Source organism: Chaetodon auriga, chromosome 12 (genome assembly GCF_051107435.1).
Source record: "Chaetodon auriga isolate fChaAug3 chromosome 12, fChaAug3.hap1, whole genome shotgun sequence".
Classification (NCBI taxonomy): Eukaryota; Metazoa; Chordata; class Actinopteri; order Chaetodontiformes; family Chaetodontidae; genus Chaetodon; species Chaetodon auriga.
In genome coordinates, this window is record NC_135085.1 from 7,754,860 (window position 1) to 7,771,006 (window position 16,147).

General features: G+C 42.3%; 1 protein-coding gene across 1 annotated transcript; it reads left to right on the top strand.

Moving 5' to 3' along the window:
* Nucleotides 1-3,198: 3,198 nt before the first annotated feature.
* LOC143329226 (uncharacterized) lies at nt 3,199-13,085 on the top strand. Its single transcript, XM_076745033.1, has 14 exons — nt 3,199-3,357; nt 4,430-4,632; nt 5,387-5,479; nt 5,568-5,660; nt 5,785-5,895; nt 5,974-6,106; nt 6,531-7,918; nt 8,796-8,826; nt 9,715-9,917; nt 10,025-10,117; nt 10,337-10,432; nt 10,617-10,727; nt 10,832-10,961; nt 11,065-13,085. Exons 1-14 carry the CDS (start codon nt 3,354-3,356, stop codon nt 12,939-12,941), a joined length of 4,566 nt encoding a protein of 1,521 aa, XP_076601148.1. The 5' UTR covers nt 3,199-3,353; the 3' UTR covers nt 12,942-13,085.
* The last annotated feature ends 3,062 nt before the right edge of the window (nt 13,086-16,147 follow it).

The window sequence follows — 16,147 nt, forward strand, 5'->3', positions numbered from 1 at the left end:
AATTTGGGTTTGTGCATGAAGTGCCAGAAAAATGTGACTTGACTGGATGTGACTTGGTAATTGATCTGATTTTTTAAGCATTTGGACATGTGGCAGAGATTAAAGCTTCATCAGAGAGAGCAAACATTTTTAAAAAGATTAAAAAGGCACTATGTCTAATTACAAAATGCACCAGACCATAGTAAAACACAGCAATGTCAATGTAATGCATTACAAAATGTCTACATATAATGTGGACGTGCTAAACTCTGATACAAAAGACATTTGATGAATTGCATGTTCTACGTGTGCCATTTATTCAAATGACATTTAGTTAAACGAAGGTCGTGAGTCACATCGACTCTCATCATCATCATCAGTCAAAGGGGTCAGAGGGAATGTAATTAATTTTTCAACATGACAGTCTATGTGCCTTTAAATCTGTGCTTTACTGGAGTGAACTGAAATGTGAAATATATATAAACTGCTCAGAGTCAGCAATGTATTAAGGGGAAGCAGGACAGGTTTTTTTTTTAGGAATCTGTAACTTTTTATGGTATTTATGTTTGTGTTTTTTACATGGAAGCCCATTTCTACCAAGAAAGAAATTAAAAGACATGAAAAGTTAGGTTTTGAAAAAAAGTCAGAATTTCGACTTAAACCCGCAGCAATCGATTTTTTTTATTTATCATCTTTTAAGTTAAAAAGGCAAACTTGTAATATATATATATTAGTTTTCATTTCAAGTTTTCGGCCACTTAGAAAATGTCCAATATTCACTTTTCTTTAAGCTCTGTTGTTTGTTCACTAGTTCGTTGTGAACTTTGACTGCAGTTTTGTGCATACAGTAGCGTGCAGTGGGCTTTTTTGCTGAAACCAACACAGAGACTTCTTAGAGTTAACCAATACAATAATGCTGTGGCAATAAAGTGAAAACAATGAGCTGAAACATGCTATAAAGCTCTGCTGAGTTGAGAAGAACTGCAGAGTCAGATGATATCAAGGGAATACTTTAGATTAAATTAGATTAGATTAGATTTATAGAATTTTAAACTTTACAAAATGAAGGTCAAGTGGATTTTTTTTTAATGAGGGGAAAATATCTATTTTTAAAATATCTATATAGATGTGGTCAAGGCTTCAGTAAGTCAAATTTTTTCTTATGTTTTCCACTTTTTTGATTTATCATCTCAAAACGTTGAGTCAGTCATAAAAGTGACTTAGCTTGAGTAGTGTTTTTATTTTTAGCATGCATAACTACTTTGTCTTCTTTGTCCTTTTCTGGCAGCTGCGGGCTTCCATAGATTTGCTGTAATGGTATACACTGTTCTGAAGTTGCAACATTCTTTGCTACGTTTCCTTTTACTCTCCCATTACACTGTAGCCAGGAATTCAGAAATACTGAGGTCACAAGGCCAACCCACTAGGTGCTGCCCCAACCCAGTAAAAATAATTTTGACCTGACACCGAAATTTTCATTAGGTGTTTTACTTTTAATTCAGCCTTTCTTGGCCAAAAAAATGACTAGTCTAAAGAACTTTAAGTGTTTTTAAAAAGGTAAACAGCATTTCAGAAGACTCAAACACCCAAATTTCTGGATAAAAATACTAAGGACATGCCCTTGTTATCCACAGTGGTAGCTGCAGCCCTGTCTCCTAATCAAAGTGAAAATAAATTCAAACTGGTGACCCAGTTATTAGGACACTTATGTATAGAGTTTAAAAGTTTACTAAAAAGTAGATTCAAAGTTACATTTAGCCGAGGCCTTAGCTGTGGTTGTGAAATATTATCCCTGTGCTGCTGGTGGGTTTTTGGTAGTGAAAAAGTAAAAACTAAGGCTGGCCTCACTAAACGGGCTGAGAATCCAAAAAAACAGAAGAGTAGAGGAAATAGCCTTTTTAGGTACAAGAGGCTCCTTCTGTCAGTCACCATGCACTGCAGGGATTTACTTGGTGTCATTGGCCAACACTGCCCAGATGGTCTGATGAGGCACGAACTAATTACTTTTCCCATGGTTCCTCTATTTCTGATGAATACTTACTGAGCCCTCTCTGTTAGAAAACCTTCACTGCCACCAACAGTGGATTCGTGCATTTACAGGTCAGTCTGAGGAATGACTAGATAGTTTGTTGGCACCTATAAAAGTTCCAGGTGATACTCTGGCTGGTGCCCAAATGGAGGGAGGGCTGTAACGGACAACAGAGGCCAAAACAAGTTTTAGTTACTTAAGTTGATTTTCTTTGTATATATGATTTTCCCTGCTTTGTTCTCTGTGTCATTTTGGTTTAATCACAGATTTTACATCAGTTGTCTTAGAGATAACAGATCAAATGTAGGCTGAGGTACATGATTTGCTGTGTTTACATGCGCACAAGTATAGCTCAGTGATTCTCAAAGAGGCTTGGAAAGAGGTGGGGGGCTTAAGCAGCTCCTTCAGCAACAGACTGCTGCATCCATTGTGTAAGACAAAATGCTACCGCAGGTCCATCATCCCAACAGCTGTCAGACTATTCAACTCCAGCATCATTTAATGTGGCACTGTGTTGATGCTGTTTCCCATTTCAACGTCATAAACCTACTGTTTTTTGCACCACTGTTATTATCTATATCTTGTGCAATTTTTTCATCTGTGCAATAGTACAAGGACTGTATTTATTATCCATATTTGACTGGTGCAATTCAATGTTCTTTTTTATTCAACAGTATTTTTCAAGTGCAATTCATCTTATGGCACTGGTAGATTATTCATAATGGCAGCAGTCTTTTTATAATCTTTACATAATGTACATGTACATACATTTATTTACATTTTTTTTTATCCTGTATCTTCTTATCTTTGATCCTTCTTTGCTACAATTTTTTAATACTTTGCTGGCTGTCAACTTAATTCCCCAGCATGGGATCGATAGAGTTTTACCTTATCTCATCTATCTTGTTTAACATTGTGTATGTGCACATTACTGCAACATTACAAATCTATATTGTGCCTTCCCATGATGCTAGAGGATATATATATATGTCTTTTCATGCTAAAACGTAATTCATTTAGTCATATTTGTTGAAATGAATGATGGAAACTATGAAATGATGGATGAAATTGTATATCCTGACATATTACAGCTGTATTTGGTTGCTGCGAGTGAGCTGCTTGTAGCCGACGGTGGGTGGCGGTAAAGCAACAGAATGTTCACCAAAATACACGAAGAAGCGGAGCCCGGAAGTGGCGTTCAGCTGCGTTTTGGAGTGGGAAGCAAACAGCGAAGTGTTGGACTGCAGGCTGGTTCCACAGTGAGACACCGCTGGAGGAAGAACATTTGAATTAGGAAACGTTCTTCTGTGTCAGTTCCTCTGTCATAGCTCTTCGGGGGAATAAAATGGGTAACGTTTTGTATTTAGCTGGGGTCGTGCCTGTTTGTTTTGATGTTGTTAGCTTTGCTGCTAACAGCAACTTCTCAGCTTTGACTTATCAGACTGTTCAGTCAGAATCCTTCCTGAGGTATTTTAGTTAGATCGTGAGCGTGAGGGGAGAAGCCATTGCAGTTTCTACTATATGTAACGTTGTGTAATCTTAGATATATAACGAACAAAAGAATTAAGTTTTCTAGTTCGAGAGAAACTTTTTGTTGTGTATTTCTAGCACCTGCCTACCCATAACACATAAGTGGGCTAACGATAAAACAAAAATATATTGATAACATGCAATTTATGAACCAAGTAATAGTCACACTGAGGTTAAAGTCTCTTTTTAAGTGAGATCGAGCCAAGAAAGTAGCATTAAAACCCTGAACAAAACCCATCGACAGGCTCAGACACCTGTCAGACACTGTCCTCAGTGTCCATTAGTACAAACTGCTGCTGGCTCATACAGCATGGACTGTAGATGTGTGCGATACAACATTGAACTTTGGTGATGATTGCATGACCTGTCTGCTCATCGTTTGTTCTCTCAGTGCAACTTGCTGCAAAAAACATGGAAATTATTGTCATAATGCCAGTATTTTAAACTTCAATACAAAATTAGTATTAAAAAAAATGATTCTTGATTCCTCTTTTGATACCAAAAAAAGAGGAATAAAAAAACTCCTCGGCACACAAAACAGGATTTTTTTTTTGTAATTAACAACCTGCACACAGTGCTGATACAGAAAAGTCACTGAACTCATGCCAACACATTTGTTAATGGTGATAGTAATGGTTGAGGACCAGTTGATTTTTTTCCCTGTTTCATCAGTGCATCCTTGGGTTGAAAATCAGTTTTTTATACCTTTGGTACTTTGAATACTTTAGAATACATAGTTAACAAAGATTGCATAATTTTTTGAATGAAGAAGTATCAATACTTTAACAACCTTAGTGGAAACTGTACTCTGTGGTGTGTATGCTTTATGTTTCTGGTGTGACAGATCTTAGCATGAATAACAATGCTACAGTTACCTCCTCCCCCTTGCAGACGGTCCCCTACCCCCGTCCTCGCTGAGGCTCCTGGTTCCACCCCTGCGGGTGATGTCGGCTGTCATGTGGAAGGTGGTTCGTCTGAGGAACATCAGGCATTATGGGAAAGTGGAGGAGTTTGTGTCTTTGGTAACTGAAGCCATCCCTGACATACTGACTGACAGACAGATGAGACTGCTCACTCTGGGTTTAAGAGCAAAGGTGAGAGATAGAGATGTGCTGAAAAGCAATGTTTCATTTTTGGCAGATGTTTAAAAGGTAATATTTGTATCACGTTAAAGCTATTTCGTTTTGGTGATATTTGTCTATGGAATCAGCATTTTTATTTATGTTAATTGGAGTATTTAGATGTCATTGCATGTAAATACCATAAGAAACGTCTCTAAAGCTTCGCCTGTGTTGCATGTTAATTTACAGTGTGGCTGAGAAAATATCAGATTTTGTTTTTGTTTTAAAAAATGTGCAGTTTGTTACCCTCATCCAGTCTACACATTGCACTGTAATAATATAGATATAATATCACAAATTGCTGTGTTTCTTCCTTACAACACAATTTTGTTTTGTTCTCGAAGTTTCTGCCATCGTTTGTTTGACTTTCAAATGATAACATACTTTTTTCTTGACCTGCTATAACTATAAGCAATCCTTAACTTTCTGCACATTAAAACTTAAAACAAAGGTGACAGAGCATATAGTGTCACATTTTAGATAGTACATCATGGAAAAATGTCTTTAAAAAGTCAGTGTAATGGTGTTTCAGTGTGCTGTATTGTCATGTTATCTCTGTAACCCCCCCCCCACATTTCACTGTGTAGGTAGAGAGTAATATGATCAGGGAAGAGCTGAAAGTGGGAGTTTTCTTCTTTGCATTTGTTCAGTGTGGTGCCTGCAGCGCTGCAGCAGGATTCTTGAGTTCTCTTACTTGTCTTTGACTCTTTCTTAATGGCTTTTCCAGATGACGTTGCAGATGTTGAGCTCAGAGCAGTCAGAGGATCTCAGAGGTGTTAAAACACACTTGAACAGTCTTCTGCCATCCAGCCCAGAAAAGGTGTGCGACTTTTTCAGTCATGGACATAAACATTTGCGTGTTTATGAAGAATTCTGGTTATTTTAGGTGTGTGTGTTTCACCTGACAGGTTCTTCCAGGAAATGAAGCTCCTGAAGCCAACTTTTTCAGGCTAGTTGAAAAACTCCTGGAGGACCCACAAGGGAGAGAGCGCTTCCTCGAGGCACGTCACTGCTTTTGCTCTGTTGTTAACTTTGACATGAAAAAGAACAGTTTCTGATTTTCACTTGATGCAGCAACATTAGGGTTTCAATCAATGCTTTAAATTGAAAATTTCCTCTCTACAGGATGTGTTTCCTGTGGAGTATGGGCCCGACTTTGACTCAGCTCTGGAGACACTGCTTTGTGAGTTCTTCACCAGACTGGAAGAGCTGCTGCTTATACCAGACTTTAAGCAGGTAAAGAGAGCATTTCCAGAGTTTGGATGTCTGGTTCCTGTCCATCAAAATAATTTGTTTGTTTGTTTGTTTGATAAGACGGCTGCGTGGATCAGTGATACACCATCTGTGCTAGAAGAGTGCATGCAGTGTGTCTCCAAAGCAGATGACCTCAAGTTATTGCTCAGAAGCAAGGCCCACTGTGGTAAAATAGCCAAGATGGATACCAGTGGTAAGTCTGTTTGCCTGGGAGACCAGCCAAGTTTTTATAAGCATGAGTGCTGAAACAGTCAATTTATTATTAATTAATGAGTCATTTCATCCTAGAGTGATTTACCAGGCAAAAAGACCAAACATTCGCTTGTTCCAGCTCGTCAGACGTGATTTTTTTGGTCTGTTTTTCTGTTTTCTTTTATAGAATTGTAATTTGATATCTTTGGGTATTGGACAGTTGGCAGACAAAATTAACAGTTTAAAAATTTTATTGATAGGAAGTGGTTTAACAGTTAATTGGAAAAATAATGGACAGATTCATTGATAATGACAATGATTTTACGTTGTGGCCCCAGCACAGATATATGAAAATCAACACCCTTTCAAAGGATAAAACATAAACAAATAATTCTCACTTTTTTTTAATTTCTCTTGTCAAACAGTGGCCTCTCCCTCAGAGCAGCGGCTCCTCTCGTCGCTGTCTCTCCCACCTTCACTGCGGGAGACGAATGCCAAAGATGTGGAAACTAACACACAAGCATTTGATAAGCAAAGAGAATCTGAGGGGATTTCTCCCCAGGAGGCCGGAGGTATGAGCCTACAGAATGCAGAACGGCCCTCTTATGAGGAAACAAACCTTCTGGACAGCAGCAATGCAGAACAAACAGCAGGAGGGAAATGCAGTGACAGCGTTCCTGATGTTCACACTGTAGAGGAGTATGATGACCGAGCGTCCGCCACCTGCCGAGCTCCCTCTGTATCTACTGAGAGTCCCATATTGTCCAGCTCTATGATTGGCCCTCCACGGCAGAGAGTTGCACACAAATGCACTCAGTGTGGAAAGTGCTTCATTTACCGCTATGAACTCCTGGAGCATCAGAGGCTGCACACTGGGGAAAACCCTTACAAGTGCACTCAGTGCGGAAAGGCCTTCAGGAGGACCTCTGACCTGTCAACTCACAGGCGGACACAGTGCATAAAAGCAGCTTATATTTGCATCAAATGTGGGAATAGTTTTCAGTCTATACAGGACAGATTTAGACACCAGTGTGTTCATAGCGTCCAGAAGTTTGACTGCTCTCAGTGCGGAAAAAGCTTTAAGAAAATGCACTTGTTGGGTAAGCATGAGCTGACTCACACCCAGAATCGGATCTTCAAGTGCAGACAGTGTGGGGAAGTGTACCCCAGCATGAGCGAGCTGAGATCCCACCAGAAGATTCATCCTCCCGAGCTGTCCAATCAGTGCATGCAGTGTGGGAAGTTTTTCAGCTCCGTCGCCTGTTTGACAGCCCATGAGCTTCGTCACAGGCAACAGAGAACGCAGATTTGTGTGCGCTGTGGCAAAGCGTTCAAGAACAAACATGACCTGAATCTTCACATGCGTAGTCACACAGGCGAGAGGCCGTTTCAGTGCACGTACTGCGGGAAACGTTTCTCTGTGTCAGGAAACCTGAACATACACATCCGGACCCACACTGGAGAGAAACCTTACCTGTGCTCTGACTGCGGCAAGGCTTTTGTTTCAGCCGGTGAGCTGCAGATACACCGGCGCACACACACCGGGGAGAAGCCATACAAGTGCACTGTATGTGGGAGAGGATTCACCATGGCAAGCAAAGTGACGCTTCATATGCGCGTTCACACCGGCGAGCGGCCTTATGTCTGCTCTGAATGTGGGAAGGGTTTTTCACGTGGCAGCGAGTTGAAAAAACATACCATGAACCACACAGGGGTCCGACCCTACGCTTGTCAGCTGTGTGCAAAGACTTACACGTGCCTCAATCACCTGAAGAGACACTTGAAAACTCACAATGTAGTGCAAAACCAGTCTGTCTAAATCCACTCATGACCATGTGGCATTTTTTCAAATGAATGTTGTATTTGTGCAGCTAGCCTGTACTGATTGGGGTGTTGGCTCTTGGAAGGACTATGTTGCTAAAGTTCTTGTTTTTACTGACTGAATCCTTGTCCTGCGTTGTGAGATGTGATTGTATCCTTTAAAATGGTTTGAATGCAGCTTTTAAGCCTTCAATGTAAATGTCTTACACTTGTTCTCTGAAGTCATAAAACGTGTTTAAACGGTCCCTGGGAACACACACAACAACAAACAATAAATCCCATGTAGGGAATGAAAGTACCCTATTTCTTTGTCCCTCACAATAGTAGAATTTGTACTTGAATCCATCATGGAACATCCTGCAGTGGAGCAGCAGGACATCAATATTCTCTGTTTGTGGTCTGAAAACATACTGATAACAAATTAGACATGTGAAAGCAAAAAAGACTCCTTGTAATCCTGATTTTATTCAAAACAAAATTTAAATTCACGTAATTTTACATGTATTTTTAAAGTATTGACTAAAAGCCTTTTAACCATACAATTATCAAGATGCTTGAGACATTTAAATACGAACATAAGAAAACAGATGATCAAGTTTGAACGTTTTTTGTAAGATTTATTGATTCGATCGTCCGGAGAGGCGGTGCACCTCACTTTCGGTTGAACAGGAATTGCCTTATCCGGGCTGCCCCGTGAAACAAAACGAACGTCGCTGTTACAAACTTACACTGACTGGGCCAACGCTCCCCAGAATGAACAACGTGTTTCAGGAAGAAGTTGGCGCCTGAGGCCCCGTATGTGGTTAGCTAGCACGCTAACCGAAAGTATGAAAGATTCTCCATTGTAATTATTTTTCCTTCCATCACAGTTATCACAGAATTCCACAATGAACGACATGGGTATGTATTCGCTTGCGAAGCTCAGCAAAACGGTGTATTTTTCGCTCCTTATGTGACTAGTCGATACGATAAAGCGGAGGATTAGCCCAGGCTCGACAGGCCTCGACTAATCCCTGGAACAAGAATTGTTTTTCCCAATAATAAGCCGGTTTTACCGGGCAACATCAGCGGCCTTGTGGGGAGTCTTGTAGCATTAGCTGATAGCTAACGTTTTACCTTGGGAGAAAACAGTAACGATTCATCGTTTTAACAACATTATTCGACGGTCGAACAGTTATTTTTTTCAATTCAGCAGATGCACCACAGTTTTGGGGTCTTATCCAGACCCAGTTGCATTGAAAATAAGTGACTAATGTTAGCTAACAGGTAGCTGTTTGCGAACGTCAACTGTCTATCGGTAACGTTACATTGCTGCTGCTTACTAAAACCTTATCTCCTTCGCCTTAACGCGCAGCATGCGGTGCACTGTGACAACACTGAATGCGTTTGAGCATCTGGCGAATATCAAACTGTTAACAGCTATAAACATGCACTGAGTGTTTGCAGCCAGACATATGTACACAAGCATGGTGCTTTAGGTAAGTGCACCCCACAGAGCTGTATTTCACACTGCACTGCTCCTGCATCACAGGGATGGACACTAGAAGAAAGTGACTTTGAAATGGGATGCCATTACCACTGGAGTTCCCCATCCTAATAAAAATAAGAAATATTTCTTAAAGACCTAGCATAAATGACTACTTACATATGGTTAACATTAAAACCAATCCTTGAAACACCTCAGTCGTCTTCTTTACCATCTTTAGCGTTTTACATTGTCAGTGGACTTATGTAACATACGTTGGATTGCAGAGGGTTTGTTTGACCTAATCTTATTTCTCTTTGAAGAATTCAGCGTCCCCCTGTCCTCGCTGGCACTCTTGGTCCCACCACTTCGGCTGATGTCAGCAGTGATGTGGGAAGTGGTACGCCAGAGGAACATTAAGTACTATGGGAAGCTGGAGGAGTTTGTGTCCATGGTAACAGATGCTGTTCCTGAACTGATGAGTAAAAGAGAGGGGAGACTGCTCTCACTGGGCCTGAGGGCGAGGGTAAGTGTGAAGTGCAGATCCACCGTGTATTTAATGAGGACTGTTGAAATGAGGGACACAAGAAATTAAACATAATTGTTAAATGAAGTTGACTAAATTTCCTCCAGACCACTCTTGAATTGTTGCGATCCGAACACCCCGAAGATCTCAAGGCTGTTGAGAGCCACCTCAACCGAATCCGATCTTCTTGCATTGAGGAGGTGAGTGTTTTTACTGTTCGGTTGTAAAACTTACTAGTTAACTAATCCATGAATACATGAGCAGAAAGTGAATCTGCAACTGTTTTGATAATTGTTAAATCAAAAATGGCACTACATGATTGGTTCCGACCTCTCTAATGGCAGGAGAGGCAGCTTATTTATTCATTTATTTAATTTGCCTAAAATTATCTGACTGTGATGTGTTTCTTTCTTACCCAGACAAATGATCCTGTAATTGAAGCACCGGAGGCAAACTTTATGAAGCTGGTTCAAGGCCTCATTGAAGACACTGATGGCAGAGAACACTTCCTTAAGGTAGAATTAATATTACATTTCATCAATGTGGTGCAGTAAATAAAATGATCTGGCAAAACGCAAGTCGAAATCCCTTTCTTTATCACAGTTTCACCTCACAAAATGTGAGAAATTACATGTCTGATTATAAAGCATGATGCCACGTGCTGAAGGTTTCTGGGTATTTTTTTTTTCCATCGGGCAGAATGTGTTTCCAGTTGAGTATGGCCCGGACTTCGACACAGCACTGGAGACTCTGGTTTGTGAATTCTTCACCAGACTGGAGGAACTGCTGCCAATACCAGATTTCAAACAGGTCCAAACTGGATTTCTGAAAGATAAGAAAAAAAAAGGTCAGTAAATAGGACCACTTTCAAGTTGAAACTCAAAATGTGTCTCTCCTTTTGTGTGCCTCTGTAGACTGCATCCTGGATCAGTGCTGCCCCCTCTGTCCTAGAGGAGTACATGCAGTGTGTCTCAAATGGAGAGGACCTTAAATTTCTTCTCCAAAGCAAACAGTGCCACGGGAAACTGGCCAAGAATAGTGTTGGTATGAAAACGATTTACATTTACTATAAACTAATCAGCACATACTGTATTAGCTACTGAAGAGGGAGACTGTTGTCTTAACGCTTCTCATATTTTCCCTGCAGCTCCATTTCAGTCAGACGATCTTCTCATACCCTCACTGTGTCTCCCTCCATCGCTGGAAGTGGCCATTGCTTCCCACCCCAGCGCTTGTGATGATGAAAATAACGACGTTCCTCAGATTGTCATGTTCGATGAAGAACTGTCCACGAACCCTTCCACATCAGCTGACTTTCCTGAATCGCCAAAAAGGGCTGATATCCCATCATCCCCTCGAAGGAGGCAGCAGTCAGGGATGCATAAATGTCCCGAGTGTGACAAATGCTTCAAGCATCACTCCGTCCTCATCGAACACCAGAGGGTCCACAGTGGGTTGCAGCCTTACAACTGCTCTGAGTGTGGGCGGGCTTTCAGAACCGCCACTCTGCTGGCCGGTCACAGGCTACGGAAATGCAAAAATGCAGCTTATCTGTGCATTAAATGTGGGAACAGTTTTCCAACCTCTCTGGATAAATTCAGACACCACTGCCCAAAACGGGGCCGTAACTACGATTGCAGCCACTGCGGAAAGAGTTTTCAGAAGTCTAGCAGCTTGAAGGAACATGTGCTAACCCACGTCCAAAGCCGTCTGTTCAAGTGCAGCCATTGTGGGGTGGGCTTTTCAGGAATTGGTGACCTGAAGTACCATCAGCAGGTAGATCATGATAAGCCTTATCAGTGTAAGCAATGTGGAAAGAGCTTTATCTCCTCCAAGTGTCTGGCCAAACACCAACAACGGCATGAAGAGGTCGGTCGAATGGACAGCGCCAAATTAATGAGTGGAGGTAACCATAAGAAGAGCAGCTCCACTCATCGGACTGGCTCGGCTTCCTTGTCCTCCAGGAAAACCTCTGTCAAAACTGTCTACCCACGAGGACGGGTCACACATAACTGTCCACTGTGTGGAAGAAGCTTTAAGTATCGTTTTGAATTTCTTGAGCACCAGAGGTTCCACACTGCAGTGAAGCCGTACAAGTGCTCTCAGTGTGGGAAAGCTTTCCGCACAGAAGCTCACCTGTCCGGCCACAGGAAGAGAAAGTGTAAAAATGCTGCCCACATTTGCACCAAGTGCGGGTGTCATTTCAGGTCCCTACACGAGCGGGTCAGACATCAGTGTGTCCAGCTGCTGACAAAATACGAGTGCTCTCATTGTGGAAAGACCTTCAAGATGGCCCACCTGCTAAGGAACCATCAGTTGAGCGAACACCAGCTCCCCTACAGCCCCAACCATCGCTTCAGGTGCAGATACTGTGATGAGACCTTCCCTGGCATCAGCGAGCTGAAGTACCATCAAAGAGTCGACCACGAGAAGCCCTATCAGTGTCAGGAATGTGGCAAATGTTTCCTGTCTGAAAAATGCCTGGCCAACCACGAGCTACGCCACAACGATGACCGACCCGAGAGCTGCCTGGTGTGTGGCCGCGGCTTCAGAAACCGCTACGACCTGAAGCAGCACATGCGCACTCACACAGGAGAGCGACCGTATCAGTGCACTCACTGTTCACAGTGTTTCTCCACAGCAGGAGGACTGAGGAGTCACACCAGGGTTCACACCGGCGAGAAGCCACACGTTTGCCCAGATTGTGGCAAGGCTTTCTCCCAGATGGGTGCAATGCGCACGCACAGGCTCACCCACACTGGAGAAAGGCCATTCAAGTGCACGGTGTGTGGCAAAGGTTTTACAATGGCACACAAGGTGACAGTTCACATGCGCGTGCATACGGGAGAGCGGCCCTACGTGTGCTCTCAGTGCGGGAAAGCCTTCTCAGATGGAAGTGTGCTGAAGCAGCACATGCTTAACCACTCAGGGGTGAGACCGTACCACTGCCAGATCTGTCCCAAGACCTACACCTGTCTGAACCACCTGAGGAGGCACCTGAAAAGCCACTCCAACATGAACTGAGTCAGGCTTGAAGGCAGACTGGGGCAGAAGCTTGGACAACATTTCACACATACAGAGACACTGCATTCATCAGCTTGGCTACTAAAACTTCAACGGACCAACTAAACCAAGAATGTGAAATGAGACTGTACAGTTGCTGTTGAAATTGAGGTGAAAAGTTCAGTTTCCTCTTCACTGTAAAGTAAATGTAGTCACATTAGCCAATTGTCAAGGACTGTGTGAACATTTAAAGGAATATTTTGACATTTGCATTCAGCTGCTTTGTTGCTGATAATTAGATGAGAAGATTGATACTCCCGTAAATGTCTGTTATGAGATGGCACGAGGAGACTGTTAGCTTAGCTTAGCCCAAATACTGGAAGCAGGAGGAAACAGCTAGCCTGGCTCTTAAAACCAGTCAATTTTACATTTCAGATTTTCCACAGATTAAACAAAGATGTAACGTGTTGATTATTTAGCTTTAGCCTTTGAGCAGAGTCGGGTAAGCTGTTTCCACATGTCCAGTCTTTATGCTAAGGTAGGCTAATCGGTTGTTAGCTGTAGCCTCATATTGATAAGAGAAATGTATCGATGTTTTCATCTAACTCTCAGCAAGGAAGTGAATAAACGTATTTCACAAAATGTGGAACCAGAACCAGAACCTCGTCCCCCGCCAGGCTTTTTTCTTTTTTTTTTCATACATCAGTTTCTTTTGCATGAATACATCTGAATGTTGTTCTGGATGTTAGTTGGGTGAAATGTGTTCAGAAGCTGTAATATTGTTGAAAATATATTTTTGGAAAGGCCTCAAAAGTAACAGAAATGGAAAATATTGGCTCTGTAAATACGCTGAAAGACAAAATATTGTGAGAGTGCAAAGTTAAAAACATGGCACCATTTATTTCAACATGACAAAACTTTATCCCTGTTGGCCTTTTATATCCCCCTCTATGGTTTGCAAACTTTGTGAATTTCAAATTAAATGACATTGGTTATACCTTGTGCACAGTGACTGAATTTATTTAACAGGAAACCATCTGTTGACTTGCTATCAAAATAAGGCCTCACTAGATGGCAGCAGGTGACCATTAACCATTTCTTCTCAGGCAGTGCACGCCATTGATGACCACAGGTGTTGAAATTCTTAATTGGACCTACCAGATCATTTTTGCTTTGCTGCAAACTGGAACAACTGGAGACTCAGACATCAAAAGATGTCTGAGGAGACAAGACTGATGAGGGACTAGTGCAGCGGAAGTTAATTTGGCCTATTTCCTGTCATTAACTTAGTTGGCGTGGTTCAGAATCTTGATTGGCCCACAATTTCCTGATGTTTTGGCTGCTGCTCAGCATTATCTGGACTGGTTTGAACCATGACATAGAGAATACCTCCCCTTTCTTCTGTCTGTATGGTGCTTCAGCCCAATTTAGCTCAAAGTAACATTTGATCTGGACCACCTCTGTTCTCAGGATCTTGTAAGTTAATTTGGACATGAAACAGATGAAGTCATAAGTCATATCATAACAGTCACATGTCTGTGAATCTCTTCCATCTATGTGTGCTGACTTTCATGTTTTTGCCAGAGAATAGAAGCTGTTACTTCACCCTCATTTTCTCCTTTGTTCCATTTTTGTGTTTCAGCTCATCCGTGACTGCTTATGTCTTGCAGCTTTTGAATCATATTCTCTGAAACAGACCAAAATCTTTGCCATTCGCTGGGAGATCAACCCCGATGATGAATGCTGTGGTGTGTTAAATGTTGCAAGATGTTACAAACCGTTAAGTCTTAACAAAAAAAAAAAGAGTCAGTCTGGAGACACTGGCTGCACTCAGCTCAAGTCTGTCTTTCTCTCTGAGTCAGACATGCTACTAATCTTCTCCGCTGAACATCAGGATCCTGTGGAAACTCGTGCTGCATCCTGTCTGCCAACAGGCTGTGCCCAAGACGTTATGCAGAACCTCTCCGCTTTAGGAAGCGTGTTTGTTTTTTGCATTTCTTTCAACATGTGGACCTTTATCTTGACCTTTTGTCTCCTCGGTGGGAGAGATAATGACTTCTCAGTGAGACAATTCGGTGATCTCAATCCCACCTCCAGGACTGTAAAAAGACAAAAAATAGAAATAAAACCAAAGTTGCTCAAAATCAGTTCCAGCTGCTTGGCTAATGAGTTCTAATGTATTCCTGATGAAGGCTGGTATTGAGACATCTCAGAATGCATGTATCCCAATTTAAACACTGCCCACAGCTGCCAAAAATCCAACAGATTTACTATGAGAGCTTGCTAATAAACACAGATCATTACCAGATGTCCCCCCCTGGCCCGCCCCCACGCCCCCTCCTCCTCATCCCTCGTTTTCTCTCTTCTTTCTTTCTTTCCTTCCCTCCCTGCTTCTCCACACAACCTTTTCTCCCTGAAACAGTGATCTCAGTGGAAAATCTGAGTCCAGGCCAGACCTTCCCCGCAGTCCCACACACACACACACACACACGTATGTCCACAGCAACCGTGCAACATCCACCCCCATCAACACCTTGCCAATTGACCACTCCACGCCTACATCTCTCTGCCTCCCTCCATGGAAGCTCCTCACTACACCCTAAAACTTTTTCCAGAGTGCTCTCCAGGATGTGCCCACAAGGAGCGCTAGATGGCACTGTGTCCCTTCCTGCTTCACAGGAAAAGACAGACCCCCCCCCCCCCCTCTTGATTTTATGTTCAAGTCAGGTTCGGACGCCCAGCTGAACCAGATGTATCCAAACTCCACCCACCTCCATCTTCCACAGAAAGGGGAGACTTTCACACAAAGAGAATGCAAAATGCTTCCAAGATGTGCATCAGCTGCTTTTCATTAAGTTTGATGCAATTACTCCAGTGTGCATCTATGCACTGTTGTATTTCATGATTTCTGGGGGGATATTACGCCTGTATGAGTGAAAAGAAGAGCTCCAGAGCTGTCTCTGATTTCTCATTGTCCATGTTCTGAAATCGTTTAAATATAACCCATGACCAGTCTCTACATGCACACCCTTCACCGCAGAACAAACACGCAGTCTGTACATGCCGCAGCCTCTTTCACAGTCAGCGGGTTTATCGTTGACTCCAGTGTATTCACGTCCCTGTGGACCCCTTTTAAGGAAGCAGGCATATCTGGGATTTTGTGTAAACTTTCGACTCGTGCGCGTGCAAGTCTGTTCCTACTCATAGTCGCCAGAGAAAGCGCGTGA